This window comes from Arvicanthis niloticus, chromosome 5 (assembly GCF_011762505.2).
Source record: "Arvicanthis niloticus isolate mArvNil1 chromosome 5, mArvNil1.pat.X, whole genome shotgun sequence".
NCBI lineage: Eukaryota > Metazoa > Chordata > Mammalia > Rodentia > Muridae > Arvicanthis > Arvicanthis niloticus.
Window position 1 is genome coordinate 15,464,491 of NC_047662.1, and position 16,205 is coordinate 15,480,695.

General features: G+C 46.2%; 1 protein-coding gene across 10 annotated transcripts in view; it reads right to left on the reverse strand.

The window, feature by feature from the left end:
- Window positions 1-16,205, reverse strand: part of Ubr4 (ubiquitin protein ligase E3 component n-recognin 4) — a 108,423-nt gene that overhangs the window by 80,529 nt on the left and 11,689 nt on the right. For all 10 annotated transcript variants that reach the window (XM_076933871.1, XM_076933867.1, XM_076933869.1 and 7 more), the window contains exons 6-23: window positions 15,649-15,751; window positions 15,375-15,516; window positions 15,110-15,234; window positions 12,145-12,269; window positions 11,376-11,435; window positions 11,104-11,294; window positions 9,275-9,374; window positions 9,011-9,148; window positions 8,369-8,486; window positions 7,357-7,544; window positions 6,097-6,256; window positions 5,933-6,018; window positions 4,181-4,350; window positions 2,810-3,092; window positions 2,091-2,226; window positions 1,804-1,883; window positions 893-1,021; window positions 74-256 (exon numbers count right to left, since the gene is read on the reverse strand). In XM_076933871.1, the coding sequence (XP_076789986.1) occupies window positions 74-256; window positions 893-1,021; window positions 1,804-1,883; window positions 2,091-2,226; window positions 2,810-3,092; window positions 4,181-4,350; window positions 5,933-6,018; window positions 6,097-6,256; window positions 7,357-7,544; window positions 8,369-8,486; window positions 9,011-9,148; window positions 9,275-9,374; window positions 11,104-11,294; window positions 11,376-11,435; window positions 12,145-12,269; window positions 15,110-15,234; window positions 15,375-15,516; window positions 15,649-15,751 (2,517 nt within the window). The remainder of the gene's footprint in view (window positions 1-73; window positions 257-892; window positions 1,022-1,803; window positions 1,884-2,090; window positions 2,227-2,809; window positions 3,093-4,180; window positions 4,351-5,932; window positions 6,019-6,096; window positions 6,257-7,356; window positions 7,545-8,368; window positions 8,487-9,010; window positions 9,149-9,274; window positions 9,375-11,103; window positions 11,295-11,375; window positions 11,436-12,144; window positions 12,270-15,109; window positions 15,235-15,374; window positions 15,517-15,648; window positions 15,752-16,205) is intronic.

Genomic DNA, 16,205 nt, shown 5'->3' on the forward strand with positions numbered 1-16,205 from the left:
TCATAAGTCCCCAGAGAACAAAGCAAGTGGCCTGTGACGCTCCCTCACAGCAAGCTGAGCTCCCCTTTGGCACCTTAATCCAGCTGACATAGGAACTGATCCGGAGGCGGGACGACCATCGCAGAGTGTGTAAGATGTCACATTCACTCATCTCAGGTGAGTTCATGGCCAGCTGGTTCATGTATGTCTTTGAAGGTGGCAAAATTCCTAAGATCCTCCAGAGAATCAAGAAGTAATACTGCAGGGCACAGGCCTCCTGAGGAGGGGAAGAGAGCAGTGGGAGCATGTGGCACGCTCAATGCTACCTAATGTAACAAGGGCTCCAAAGGCAGCCTTCCAAGCAGAGCCTGTGTCTACTGTGACCTGATAGGCCCACTAGAGCATCTTAGCACACAAGCACTAAGTCAGACAGGCAGACATGCTAGGACACTGTTCCTCTCTGCACACTTAGAAGCTGCAAGGATACTTTTAGACAGCTCTGGCTCCCCAGTACTTTACCATCTAACCAAGAGAGGACATAAGCTGGGCAGGACCACAATCAGCCAGCCTGTTAGCAAACAGCCTGAACTGTTGAGAACTGTTCTGAGAAGTCGAGAAATCCACACATACTCACAGGACCATAAAAGCTCAAGTGTAAGGCTTCTGCCGTGACACAATGATCAGGCAGTGACACTAGGGCAGCTATTAACCCTCAGAGTCACATTTCCCTCAGCTTCAACCAAAATATAAAATTATAGCTGACAGAACCATGCAAACTACACAGAAATTCTATAGAACCAGTCAATTCTGCAAGCAAACACTGAATACGTAGCACAGGCCCAGAGGGAACTTTAATAGAATGAGGGGTCACTACACATGCACACCCAGCCCCTCCCAGTGTCCACCATCTTACCAGGGCTGTGACGTTCTTATTTTCCTTCCTTCTGACTGTATCGAGCTGAGATCCCGCAGCGAGTAGGGTAGTCAGTGAGGAATAAAGTTCATCGTATTTAACAAGCTTGGAGAAGAGAACTTCACATGCCTAATACCAAGAGAGAGCAAAACCAATACAAGTCTGGTGTGGTGATACACACCTCTGACCCCAGCACTCAGGGGTAGGGGTGGGGGGTAGAGACAAGGGGATCTCTGAGTTCTAGGCTAGTTGACTGCACAGTGAGACCCTATCTCAGAAAAGTTTTAAAAAGACAATTATTTTCTTCATATTGCAACATTTACTCCTCCTGGCCCTGCATGAAAACTTAGCCTCCTGACCATAAAAACATCCCATCTCATCCTTAATTGGTCCCTTCTTGCAGCAGACTGGCTGTTGTGGGCTTCACACTTACTTTAGCCCTGTGTATTAATACAAGCATACAGCTGTAGGCTTTAGAATGACAGAGGAAGGCAACCATTTTTATTAAATGACTTCTTAAGTTTCTGATGTTTTCCTTTTAGACACTCAAATGCTAGCACAGGCCAAATTTCCTCGTAACAGAAAGTTGTTACCCATTCCCAACTTAGCATCTGTGGGATATCTGCCCTACATGTGTGGAGAGGAGAGGAGAACGCCTGCCCCACGTGTAGAGAATGAAGAGTGTCTGACTTACGTATAAAAATGGCTTTCATATCTTGGGCAGGGCAGGGCAGGGCAGGGCAGGGCAGGGCAGGGCACACCTTCTCAGGAAGCTGAGGCAGGGTGATTGCTGACCTCCCTCAGCCATTGCTACCTTAATAGCATATGAAAGATCCTACCTCTTAAGAGGGAAAAAGGGGAAGAAGAGAAGAAAGAAAACAGACAGAAAGTAAAAAGAAAATTCCTAGTACCTCAGAATCCAGCCGGCTCAAATCCTCCTCAGAGGCCTCTGCAGACAGGACGCAGTAGAACCTGGGGTGTGGGGCCGAATCTGGAAAATGATGACCTTATTAAACAAGTGTGAGGCATGTGAAGGTCAATGTCTAAAACTTTTCCAAACCAGCAGGTGATGTCCCACCTATAGGGGCTAACGTGCCTCCTAGAGTCACCAACCCTCCACCAACAAAGATATCATCACCAACAACCCTCTACCAACAAAGCACATCATCACCCTCTTCCTGACAATCTTCTTTCTGACCTGATGAAAAATGTTTGGACCAGTTTTCTTCTACTTCCTTGAACCCATGATACAGAGGAGTGTTGGCTCGGCGGCTGCTGCTGTCTTGGGATCCACTTGCCCACCCAAAAGGAGGGCTTAGCAGGTTGTGCTGCACCTTTGAAACACAGACATTGAGTTAAGGATATACAGTCACTAATATGCTTTTCACACCAGGGATAATAACACATCTAGCAATAGCAAAACGTGCAGCATGAAATAAAGATGAAATTTTGAAGACTTTTCTGTAATTTCTTTCGGAAAGCAGATTTTTGGTAGCGCATCAGGGGGATGATGTTCCATGAGCTAGTTTAAGAACTGCTGAGCACAGGGCCTCTTAACCACCCTCTCATCCTCGTGTGTATTCACAGAAGGCTACAACAAAGCATTTACTGCAGGACCCTTTCTCAGGCACTAATACTGAGGCTGGGGGTGGGGTAAGACTGAGGGCACCATCACTACTGGAAATGCAGGGTGGAGGAGAAAGACCATGCATAAGTAAATAGGAGAACACAGGCTCAGCCACCAATCAGCAGCCTCTGAGTAGTTCCCAGTCAGCACTTCAGGCCAAACAGAAAGGCTGACCCCAAAGGCTTAGATAGCCCTATCCATAAAAGTCTTCACAGCCACAGATAAAACCTGATTGCCTGCAAAAAATGGAGCTCTCAGCAGGAGAGCAAGGGGAGGGTGTGGATCTTCACCTGCTCAAACAGATACACAGGGGCTTTGGAGTACTGATGAAGTAGGTAGTCGAAGATTAAGAGGAGGCGGGCCAGGATCAGCGGTGCAGAGCGCATCTGCACCTCCATGTTAACACTAAGCTCCTGGATGCTCTGCACCAGCATGGTCAAGATGGCCCGGCGGCCCTTCTCAGAGAAGCTGTGGAAGATGAGCAGCAACAGCTGCAGGTGCTCGACGTTCAGGTCTTCTGTCTCACTGGGCACCACCCCCTGCAGAGCATTCTGCTTCATTGTAGTCAAAAACCTGGAGCAGAGAAAAGAGAGCATATCTGGTAGAGAAACACCAGAAAAGTCCCTAAGACCTCAACACCCAGTGCTGCAAAGATAACAAGTTAAAGAACAAAACTGGTACAGAGAAGCCAAAAAGTCAGATGTGGGCCAGCAAGATGGTTCAGTGGGGTTAAGAGGCTTGCCACCAAGGCTGCCACTCCCTGTTCCAACATCAGGTCTCACATGATAAGAAAGAACCAACTCCACAAGTTGTCCTTTGACCTCTACAATGGTGTAACACAAGTGATCAGCAACACACGTGGGCACATGTGGGCACACTCAGATGCGCGCGCGCGCATGCACACGCACACGGGCGCGCACACACACAACACACCCAGGAAGAAAGGGAAAGGAGATGCTATAATATTCTAGACCTTGTCAGAAGGCTTTATACAGAAAGGAGTCAATACAACCAACTGTCTGCATGTCCTTTGGCTTTTAAGAAAGAGATTTGTGCTTTAATAAGGAAGCCCTCCCTTCCTCCATCTCTAGCTCCCAGAGCCTTCTTGCAACACATTGGCCCTCTGGCATTCAAAGAGGACTATGATCTCGAAAATCCAACATTACAGCTATTTGATCCTGGGCTGAGGGATAGAAGAGCAAAGCCTTTTAGGAAAACAAAATGCTTTGAAGCCTAACCATGTAAACAAAACCGGCAAAAATAAATAAATAAATAAAGTCCATCTAAGGGGGGATTTAGGTGATTAGGCTTAGCTTCCCCCAAGGAAACAAGTTCTTTAAAACGTATCCAAAAATGACAGCAAGCCACTCTACATGGGCTCATGTAGGAAGCACTACCCAAGGGCAGCTGAGCCTTTCTCTTTCAGGAGACTACTGGTCATCTTTGGAATCTAGGCTCTAAACGACAGTGGTCGCTAAATCTGACTACAGAGGGCATCTCTTCCCAGACCACGCTGTTTAACAGCCCATCTGCCAAACTCCATCACCTCTCCACCTCTCCTAAACACACAAAGCAGCTTATCACAGCCAGACTGCCAACCAACCAATCAGACCCCTGCAACTGGTACTGGATCACCTACAGACCTTGTGCCAGGACCTTACCTGTCCCACACCTTCAGGCACTCAGGGACATCAGGGTCACCTTGCGCTCCAGCTTTATGCTGCCAGATAAGCAGGAGGCGGGAAAGCACAGAGAGGCCTTGGGGGTGAATGTACAGGGGCCAAGGGCCTTCGGAGAAAGGAGCAACTCCCAGCTGCTGTAGCAGTGTATTCTGAAAGAAAGGACACAGCAGACCATTAGAAAAGAGACACAGAACAGGTCAAAAGGTTATGTACATTACCTACACTCCTTTTTCAAATAATGAATAAAGGACTGGGCAGTGTGTATCTAGAAGAGATCTGAAAAAAAAAAAAAAATCCTGTTGTTCAACGAATTAGAAAACTAAGATGAACCCTAACCACACCTGCAGCTGAAACAGAGCCTACAACAGGCACTGAAAACGGACAAGAGCTCAGAGACAGCGGAGTCACACAGGTTTCCAAAAGGCTGGAAAGTGAACAGTTGGTACCTCCAGAAGGAAAGTCAATAGATGTCACAGGAGTGAGCGGACTGGGTGTTTTGTTTTGTCAGTGTGTTGGCCCTGAACTCATAGGGATTAAAGGCATGTGCCAGTTACTCAGAAAGATACCATCCTGGGGGGGGGGGGGGGGGGGGGGGCGAGGTGGCTGACTTGTGTATCTGACAAGCAGTAAAGCAAGGTAAGTAGAGAAATGTGGCCTATGAGAGCCAGCATGTCTTTCTCGGCAGGGCTGTCCTTGCTCCCAGCTGAGTCTCCTTCCTGGCTAAGTAAGTACAAACACAGAGTGAGCAGGTGCCACTGAACACCACACAAACGGAAGGCCATACCACTCCAAATGTGGGTGATATCGTACCAACACTGTACAAATGCTTGATTTCCCACACAGCTTTGGAAGATACATATCAGGAAGAAATTTCTAAGTCTGACAAACTAAACCCAACTCACCCCATATGACCTAGCAATTCTACTCCAAGTGACAGCCCCAGGAGAACCAGTGTCCTCCACACACAACACAAGTAACATGAGTAAGAAAGACCATAGCAACAACTGGAATGCAATGAGCCTGGACACAATTCAAATGTACCTAAGTAAAAGTGGAGATGACTCAAGCAGTACAGCACAAGCACAATGGGTATCAGAGGGCAGGGTAAATAAAGGCTCCAGAAATGCCCACTACAGACAAACCCTGGCCACAGACACTGTGTAATTAATACAAGTAAAAAGTAAACCATGCAAGCACAGAAGGCCGCTCACTGTAAGCCAAACCTGTGCTTAATTTGAAGAGTATAGATACATATGAAACTAAAAGAAGTGAGGACTTAGGATTCTCCCTTCTTTGGTGGGGAGAATCATGCAGCTGCATGCTCACATTCAAGGTCCTGGACTCGGTTTTGATGACAGTTTGTAAAGGAGGACATGTCTGTTGTGATCTGAATGCTCCTTGACAGTGCCTTTTTTACTTTGTACTTCCCCAAAGGACAGGGGAACATTTATCAACCATATTTCATAAATAGCTTTTGGTGAGTACCACCTACTGATCTACTATGAGAAGCACTGGGAGTTCATCTGTTTTCTTCCTTTACTCTTCATGGCTTGGGGGAAAGGACATCTTTCTCTTCCATAGATCCTAACCTCTGCATGGGGCAACACAGAACACCCGAGCACAGCTCTGCCCAGCAGAGAGTAAGGACAAAGCACCCTTCAATGATGAGAGCCACACACTCCAGGGAAAGCATGAAGCACTCCCTCCTAGGCAGCAGCAGTGCACACCAACCTGCAGGTTCGGGGACTGTAAGTCCGAAGTCACCAGGGAGTGGTTGAAGTGATAGAGGGCGGCAGCAAAGTCCTCATCTGATGATCCTGCAGACAGAGGGACACAGTTACTCGGGAACCTGGAACCCTAAGTGTCCTGCAGCAGCACCCAGCCTTTCCACTGACCCTTGAGTCCATCTTTGTCCACCTCCTTAATGATGCTGGCCAGGGTGGCCATGTGGTGCTCTGAAAGAGAGACGCTCAGATAGTTCCGGATGAAGTTGTTCCGAGAGTTGAGCATGGAAGATGTGATAAAGTTCAGGATGTTAGAAGCCAGACCTAAGAACTAAAAGGAACAGAAAAAACTCAGAGCTGTGTCATGGGGTATAAAGCTTCTACCAACCCTAAATTCAACTAGAATTACAGAAGCCCATACATCTCCATGCCAAAAGTGAAGGCTATCACTTAATTCTTCTAGTGAGAATGTCCATAATGAAACTCAGCCGCCCAGAGGGGCAGGCAGACCCACTCTATGCAGTAGACCTCAGAAAACACTGTGTGACGCAGGACCTTGGAGCTGATCTCATTCCTGTCCCTCAAGACGTTACCAGTAACATAATGGAGACTGACCCTACATCAATAATCACTATACATTGATTACTATACAAAGATTACTATACATACAGATATTCTCACTACTCATTATTAAGTTAGTTTGCCATTATTGTAAAAACTAATTATTAAATGATTATGTAAGGGCTAGAGATGGCTCAGTGGTTAAGAGCACTGCATTCTCTTCCAGAGGTCCTAATTCAATTCCCAGCAACCACATGGTGGCTCACAACCATCTATAATGGAATCTGATGCCCTCTTCTGGTGTGTCTGAAGAGAGCGACACTATGCTCACATACATAAAATGAATAAATATTAAAGAAATAGAAAAAATACATATAAATGTTTTATGCCCATAACCTTGACATGAAGCTATATAAGGCTACATTAAAGAATTGTGCCTGACTCTCATTACTCTGATAAACTATCAGAATAGGGGCTGAAATACAGAAGATAATCAATAAATATTGGTTGAATCATTAAGTAAACATTTCTGATGCTCAGAACCTCTGCTAGAGGCTTTGAAAACACTCTTTCCAAATACTCTTCAGGGCAAGTCCAGTCACTCCTCATCAAGGAGATATTCAGATTCTGGCCAGAACCAGTAAGATTCAAATCAGCTTCTACTTATTTATTCCTAGAGACTGTACTAGTAACTGATAGTACTGGAAGCATGCTATTTAATGACATGATTACTACTGAAAGTCCTGCACAGACAGATCTAAGGACTGCAGTTATCCAACTTATGGATGCTTTAGCTCAGATGAAGTCTGCTTCTCAGTTCAACCACTCAATTAATTTCCCTCCCACGGAACCTCAGAAATCCACTCTTACCAACTCAGGATCTTTGCGACTGGCCAAGATGTTGCCTTTCTCACCAGATGCCTGTTTATTGGGGCTTTTAACCCGAGGAGAGCTCTCCAGGGGAGGGGGTGGTGGAGGGGGTGGAGGCGCAGCTTTTTCTTTACTGGGAGAGATGGTCTCCTCAAACCATTGCCCTAAAATAGGCTCACTGTCATCATCTGAAGAGAAAGAGCATGTCACAAAAATAGCCAATTTTTATGTGTGTGAACCTGTTTTCTGTGAGGACAGGAACTGACCCTGTCAATCTGTCAAGACATCTAAATGGATACATAAGTGCTTCCATCTTATTATACGTGGGTTACAATGCAGTTAAACCTAAGGGGTTCGACAACACAAGAGAAACCATTTCCTCCTATCTGCCTGCCTGAAAAGGGGCCACACATTTATTTTGTAGTCTCATCAGCTGTACACCCAAGATGGTAAGACTCACACTGCTCCACAAATTTGAGCAAGAAAATAAAAGCCAAAACCCTGAGACCATCCTCTCTGCACTCCTTCAGCTCCTCCCTGTGTGCTCCTTAGCTACACATCCATGGTTAAACCAAACCCCTGCTACACGGCCTTCTGACCTGTGCAGGGAGGACAGAGGTCCCAGCATAGATCAACAAAGGAACAAACATGAACATTAGGTTCTGGAGGAAAAGAAATGAAAAGCTACATGGGCTTGACTGAAAGCAGCTATTAGCATTTTGCCTCTGACACTCAACTTACTCTTCCGCCCAGGCTGGACTCCAATTGAGTACAGTACATCACTAATGACCTTGGGCACCTGCCTTTCTTCCTGCCTAATTCCTGCTGGGATTACAGGTGTGTATTACCACATCTGCTTTCTGGGGTAGAGGGGTTCTAGACCAGGGCTCCATGAATTCTAGGAAAGCACTTTCCCACCACTCCCTGCTCCTCACGCTGTTCTTAAACAGCACATCATTTTGAGAACATATAAAAGCAAGGGCAGAGAAGCACAAGGGCTATCTTGGGCTACCTTGGCTGCTGTCCTCCTCTGTGCTACTGAAGTCATCTTCGTAGTACGTGTTGGAGTCGGTGGAGGCGCTGGCATCGCTGCTCATGGAGCCCTTCCTCTGCCGCTGCAGGACACACGCCTAGGGAAACAGAAGGGTGTGGAGCACATTAGGCGGAGACAGAGCCAGGAGCTGGAGTGTCCACCGTGCTTCTGCTTCAGACGTGGCACAACGAACCACCAGGGTCAGCAGACGGCTAAAACTGGTAACCAATAACCATTTCCAAAGTTCCACAAACTACTCTGTCATACTGGGTACAGTGACATCATGTGCCTATAATCCAGAGACTGAAGCAGGAGGATCAGCTACGTGCAAGAACGCAAGCCCAGATATAAGCCCTCCACTCCCAGCAGACGGGGTCAATACTCCTCTGCCCCTGCATGGGTTACGAGTCTCGGCCTCAGTCGACTGACCCCGAAATATACCTCTTGCTGTTGCATCAAAAAAAAAAAAAGCCCAGCTTAGAAAACAGAGACCTCCATAAAGGGAGACAGGAAGAGAAGAAGGGAGGATTCCTTTCCAAAACCACCACCACAGTCTGCATTCACAAACATCATGGTCTATCAGCCTTACTCCAATTCCTGAATGGCTTGACTCCCACCCACCTTTCTGTATGAAGTTGAAAGTAAAGTCAAGAGCAGGTTTGTCAGCGGGACAGAGTCAATCAGCCGTTGAATCCTCTGTGTGGAGGTGCTCTGGGCCATAATACTCAGGACTGCAGGGGGACCATCTGCCTCCCAGCCCTGATGATAACAAAATAAAAGCATATTAGTCATATTACTCTGGCAAGAAAGAGCCTTCATGATGCTCTCCAGTTAACAACCCAAGTAGTACCACCAACCAACCAGAGGACTCCAGAGCCTCCTCACCTTGTGAAGCGCCTCCACCTGCAGGTCTTGAAAGAGAGACGTCAGCAGTTTGATAGCATGGTTTGCCAGTATCACTGAGAGTACCCCAAATCCCTGATGCCTATACGAATAACAGAAGCACAGACCTTAAAACCATTAGCAATGAATCACAACCTCAGAAATAGCCATTATCCTGCCATTCTGGCATCCTGGGCCCCTTTACAGATCAGAACCTTCCCTCTGAGGACAGCTTTTACACACACACACACACACACACACACACACAATGTGCATAAAGGTCAAAGGTCAAAGGTCACACCTGGTTATTGTTCCTCAGAGAAGAGTTTCTACCTCTCCAGTGCTAGATTTACATAGGCACTTGGGTTCTCAAACCTGGGCTTAAGTCCCCGTGACTGCACAACACACCTAGCTGAGCTAGTTCCCTGGCTCCACACTCAACACGTCTGATAGCACACTGAGTCCCAATGATGCTAAATACTTCTACGTCCACCTCATCCTGAACAATTCCTAACCAAACATAGCATGGCTCCTAGCAGCCGCTTGCTCTGGCCTCTTTTCTTCACAATACCTGTGACAATCCATAATGGACTTGCTGTCTGCTATTTCTTCCCTTAGAAAATAAAAGTCAAAATGGGTGTGATGGCAGGCTCCCGGAAAACCTGGTACTTGGGAAGGTAAGCAGAAGGGCCAGGAGCGGAAGGTCATCAGAGACATACTAAGTGTGAGGCCAGCTAGGCTAGTAAAACCCTTCTCAAAACACAAAACAAAACAAATACAAGGAGAGGAAGAGGAGCAATGAAAGGTGAGAAAGTGAGAGGTGGCTTAGTAATTACAATCCAGGGAATCTGACGCCCTCTTCTGGCCTCCAGGAATGCATATAAAATACACACATACATACATACATACAAATGTACACATGCACACATGCATGCACACATACATACATACAAATGTACACATGTACACATACATGCACACATACATACAAATGTACACATGTAAACACACATGCATACACACACATACATACATACAAATGTACACATGCACGCACACACACATACATACATACAAATGTACACATGCATGCACACATACAAACATACATACATAGCCAAAACACCCATACAAATAAAAAGAGATGGCTCAGCAGTTGAAAGCACTTGTTGCTTTTGCAAAAGATCAGCTTTGATCCCCAGCACCCACACAGGGAAACTCAACCATCCATAATTCCAATTCCATGGGATCTGATGCACTCACTCTTCTGACTTCTGTGGTTACTAGGCATGTGCATGGTACACATCTATGTACACAGGCAAAACACTCACACATAAGGTGAATCTAAAATAATGAAAACTAAGCAAATAAAATGCAGCCAAGTACATAAAATAGTGAGTACGGCTCCAGTGATGACTCGACTTACACGAATGCTTAAGCGACACACTGGTACCCACTGCCTAGCAAGCACACCTCATCTTTTGATCTGAACTTGCCGCAGACTCTAAACTCACACATCAGACATTCTTTTTCCTTGTCACAAATGAGGAAATAGAATCAAAACCAACCATGACCTATCCAGATGCTGGGGAAAGAAAAGGGAGCAAGGAGACCAGAGCCATTACTACTTTTGTTATTAAATTCACACGGCTGGAAGAGGAATCCTCTGACACAAAAATGCTCAGGACAGCATGCTGACTATGCATAGGCCACTCAACAATCTAGAGCAGCCTATAACCAAGCTCTGATGTGGGGTGAGCAGCTCATCACCCCTGTGAAACAGGAAACACAGCACAGCATTCAGAAACAAGAGCTTCCAGACAGACACATACCCTTTGCCAGGCCCCAGTTTGGGAGAGCCTACTCCCTCCTTTGTACGAGAAAGGATGTCTCTGACTCGAAGGGCAGCCAACGGGTCTTTCTCTTTCCCCTTGTCAGCCAGGGCTGTGGGACTGAGATTCAGTATGAGGAAGAGGCTATTGAGCAGACACCAGGCACCCAACAGCTGGAAGTTCTGGAAGTGCTGTTGAGAAAGCACAAAACCAGACATCAGCAGGGAAATCCATACCAGACAGAAGGTACCTGCACCCCGGATGCCTCTTACCTCACCACCAGCGCGGCGGGAGCTGCTGATGGCCTGTCCAATCATGTCGTAGATCTCAAGCTGCCCGGGAAACAGACAGACATACAGTCTGAGTGGGTCAGGTCTTCATCACAAATCTAAACCCTACCTGAGCCAGCTCCACTAGAAGAAGTGTAACTGTCTACAGGTCACTTGGTGATCTACTGCCACCAGTTCCTGACCTCATGAAGCATTGCCTATACCTCCCTTGGCACATGACATCTTCTTAGGAGTTCCCATATACCCAGCCCTACATCAACTGGCTTTCCATGAAAACTAATTCTTTCAATGCGCTTACTGCAAAACGATATTTGCTATGTCCTGCCTGAAAGTACACCAGCATCCAACAAGCCCTCAATGGTTTAGAGTAAATGTTAATCCTTCATGGTTTATGGCTGCCACAAACTTACTGTGTTTTCCATATAACACGAAGAGGGAGCATGTATGCAAACAAATATGGCAAACACCTTGGCTGAATCCCTCTTAGAAACACTATCCAGGGAAGAGGCGTGGAGACTGCAGACACCCTACACACATTTAACTTTTACTCCATAAACCATTGAGGGCTACTTTTAGACAGGCTATAGCAAATAGTGTTTTGCCTAAGTATATAGAATGAATTAGTTGTCATGAAAAGCTGGTTGATGCAGGGCTGGGTGTATGGGAACTACATTAAGAAAAAAAGTGGAACTTGCCACACTCCCACATTTTAACAGTCATAGGCTGCCATATCACCAGACACTTGACTTACACATTTCTGAACAATTGTGGCTGCATCACTTTCATAGTCGTCTTCTTTGGAGCTTGTGGACCCTGTCCGCACTTGCTGGGCACTACCCACATGAAGAATGGCCATGCAGGTGGCTACACTCACACCTGGAAAAGAACAGGCACAGAGTCCAATCTTGAGAATCTCAAACCCAAGACAGAAAGATGCTAACACCCTAGCCACAAACAACTGCGTAACTTGATTCCTTCAAGAACTCCAAAAGGCATGTGTAAACGCACGTGCCATATAAGCCAGCAGCTACACTCCAGGTACTCCCCCAAAGGAGAATAGACCCACAGCATACAGGAAACTGCACATGAACATGTGATAACTGCCAACAACTGGAAGCAAGCAAGTTGTTCTTTAGGATGATAGACAAAGTCAGGCATGGCATGGCACATTTACATCCACAATATTCAGGAGTCTGAAGCAAGAATCGCACAAGTTCAAGTCACACCTGGCCAGCACGGGCCACTGGACTACCACTTCTCCAAATAACAAAAAGGCTCTATACACAAACGCAGGAATATAACACACAGGCCTGGCATAAGTGAGGCTATAAGTTTAATCCCCAACATCACACACACACACACACACACACACCCTAAATGAGACACGAAGAGAGAAAAGCCACAGAGGAAACGTAAATGACCATTGCTAGTAGAAGCAGCCAGTGTGGAAAGGCTACGTCTACCATGCTGATGACAAAGCACCCTGGACATTAAGTGCGGTGGTTGTAAAGGGTTGGAGGGAAATGAGATAAAAGCAGCAGCAGAGGAGATCAGGGGCAGAGACTATTTTGTTTGCTATGGTAACAGTAAACACATGACGTCATACACTGTGAAAACTCTGAGCCACAACACACAAAGGCGGCCTACAAAGGAGGCCTATGAAGTGTGGGTAGGGGAACACTGCCTGTGCAAGCATGAGGACCGGAATAAAGATCCCCAACACACATGGAAAGCCTGGCATAGCAGTGCAGGTCTGCAAGCCCAGAGCAGGGGAGAACAGGGTCAGGCAGACCCTGAAAGCTCACAAGCCAGCTAGCTTGTGCAAAACAAGGAGCCGTGAGTTCACTGGGAGAGCCTGTCTCAAAAATAAGCAAAAAGATAGTGGAAGGCACACTTGATTATAACCTCAAGCCTACACACATGAAATCTCAAGTGAGTACATCCATGCGCGCGCCATGTGCGCATGCACACACACATACACACACGCGCGCGCGGCGCACACGCACACATACACACACACATACCCCTACAAACTAGTTCACATGTGTCAGTAGTACTCCATTAGTAGTAACAAATGGATCATTTATCAGTAGGGAATCATAAACAGAAAATGATGCACACGGAAGCCATGTGGTACCCACTCATTTCAAATTCCTTTAAAAGAACCTCTAAGGCCAGGTATGGAAGTGCACACCATTGTCTTTAGCACTTGGGAGAAATACATACAAATGTACACTAAATAAAGAAATCTATTCCGGGCCATGGTGGCGCACGCCTTTAATCCCAGCACTTGGGAGGCAGAGGCAGGCGGATTTCTGAGTTCGAGGCCAGCCTGGTCTACAGAGTGAGTTCCAGGACAACCAGGGCGAATAAAGAAACCCTGTCTCCAAAAAAAAAAAAAAAAAAACTATTTTTTTAAGAAATCTAATTTTTAAAAAAGGTGGGGTGCTAGAAAAATAGCTCAGTGGTTAAGCACATCAGCTGCTCCTCCAGAGGACTCAGGTTCAATTCCCAGCACCTTCATGTCACTCATAATCGCCTGTGACTCCAGTTCCAGGAGATACATGGCATCAGGCATGCACACAGTGCATATGTATACTTATCTATAATATATATACATACACATACATAAAATATATATGCACATATAAATATGTGTATATATATGCAGGCAAAATAATCATAAACATAAAATAAACAAATCTTTTTTTAGAAAGGTAGATAGCAATAAAGGAAAGTACCCATCACTGATTGGCCTCTACATGTGCTCACAAAGACAAGCACACAGGAACGAAAACACACAGCCCCCAGCTGTCAGGTCCCTTCCATCACAACCTGAGTAACAGTAGGAAAGGGACTTCATGGAAACATGATTAATGCTCTTCAGGACTCTTCAGACATCACCTGCCCATGAAGCTACTCTCAAATCTAATCTCACAGCAAGACTCAACCTCTCCTTGATCTACACCCAAAATAGTCTCTGAATCTCCCAGCGCCCCTCTTGCACTGTCTTATGTTATTCTCCTTGGCTCTCTAGTCTCCATCACTCATTGTGAACAGGGACGACATGCTGCTCATCTCGACAGACGAACAGCCTCAGGCTTTTCATATAGTACAATAACTTCAAACACTATATAATCAAACATGCACACAGGACAAGTTTTGGCAGAGATGGTTGTCAGTAAAGTGCTTGCTAGCCCTAGAACCCATTTTAGAAAGTCAGGCATAAGTGGGGCATGTTTGTAATCTCGTATCACTGAAGGGGTGATACAGACCCCTGGGCTTGCTGGCCAGCCTACTTGGTGAGTTTCTAGACAGCAAGAGACTGTCTCAGGACAGAAAGAAGAGCTGTTGCTCCTGAAGAACAACACCCAAAGTTTACCTCTGGTCTCCACATGTACCCACACGTATGTGCAGACACACACATACATACACATGTACATACACATGCACCCATGCAAGACGACGTACATGCGCACACACCCATATACAAATGTTCACACACACACACACAAACAAGAGTCAAGGCCAGCAGTTAAACAGCAGATCACTTAGATTCCTGTAATGACTTTCCTCGGCCTACATGTGATATTAGATGATATTAGAAGTAAGAGAGCCAAGGAAAGAGAATAGAGTTCTCAGGATTCTCGTGGCTGCCTCAAATCAAATCCATGTTGGACTGAAAAAACAGTAAAACGGACATGATAACTTCTCACCTGCATAGAGACAGCTGAGGCTGAGAACTGTAACATCTTGCAAACGAGAAGGATTGAGGGGTTCCAGCACAGGCAGAGAAAGGGTATCCAAGGCCATGGTTACATCAATCACCAGTGAGTGAAAACTGGAACACAACAGGACATCAGCGAGGGCCCCTAGAAACATTCCCTTCTGTGGCCTCTTAAGACAACCAGCATAGGTAAAGACGAGCCACTTACTCCCCTTTTGATTAGAATATAATTACGGGGTCAAAAAGCACCTTACCCATTTCGAACAGCGGTGGCATCAGCTACTGTGGCAGGCATGATGAAGAAGGAATTGGCCACCACAGCATCCTGAAACCGATTGATGTAGCGCAGGAAGTAGGGCAGGTTCAGGCATACTCGGAGTAGCTTCTCGGAGCCCCCTGGATTAACAAAGAGGCACACTCTCTAACAGGCCATTGTCAGAAGCCTGGTACTCCTCCACATGGAAGAAGCACAGGCAAGACAGTTCCTAAGAAGATAGACCAGCTTTCTAACAGCAGACAGACTCTTACCAAGCTCTTGAAGGCTAGCCACATTCTGAGCTATGAACACATTCTTGGTCTTGACAGCAGAGGCCTGATCTGTGGAGGACTGCTCATCATTTTCTCCTTCCACCTGAAGAGGAACACAGGCACTATCGTGACCACTTGCCTGCTGCTGGGCACACGCTAGGTGCAACAAGAAGGCAGCTCCTTGGATATGCTCCGACATTCAGCTACATGTGGGAAACTCTCTACTGATCCAGACAAAATGACAAGAAAAGTAGAGCAAGACATGGCTCAGAAACTGTCTATTTTCCATCAAACACAGAGTGGCTCCTTGTGAGGAGAGTGACACGTGCTCCTGTGCATCTGTCCTGAGCAAGTACAAAAGAGCAAGCAGCATGCCATGGTGCAGAGCATCAAAGGAAGAGGGGTATACATCTGCTTCACTTTGTATGATTTATTACCACCACAGCCATGCACAGAAATGTCATTTAACTGGGATACATTCTAAGAAATGTCTCATTGAATGAATCTGTCATTGTGTAAGTATCTGGGTAAACTCATGCAAACCAAGATGTCCACAG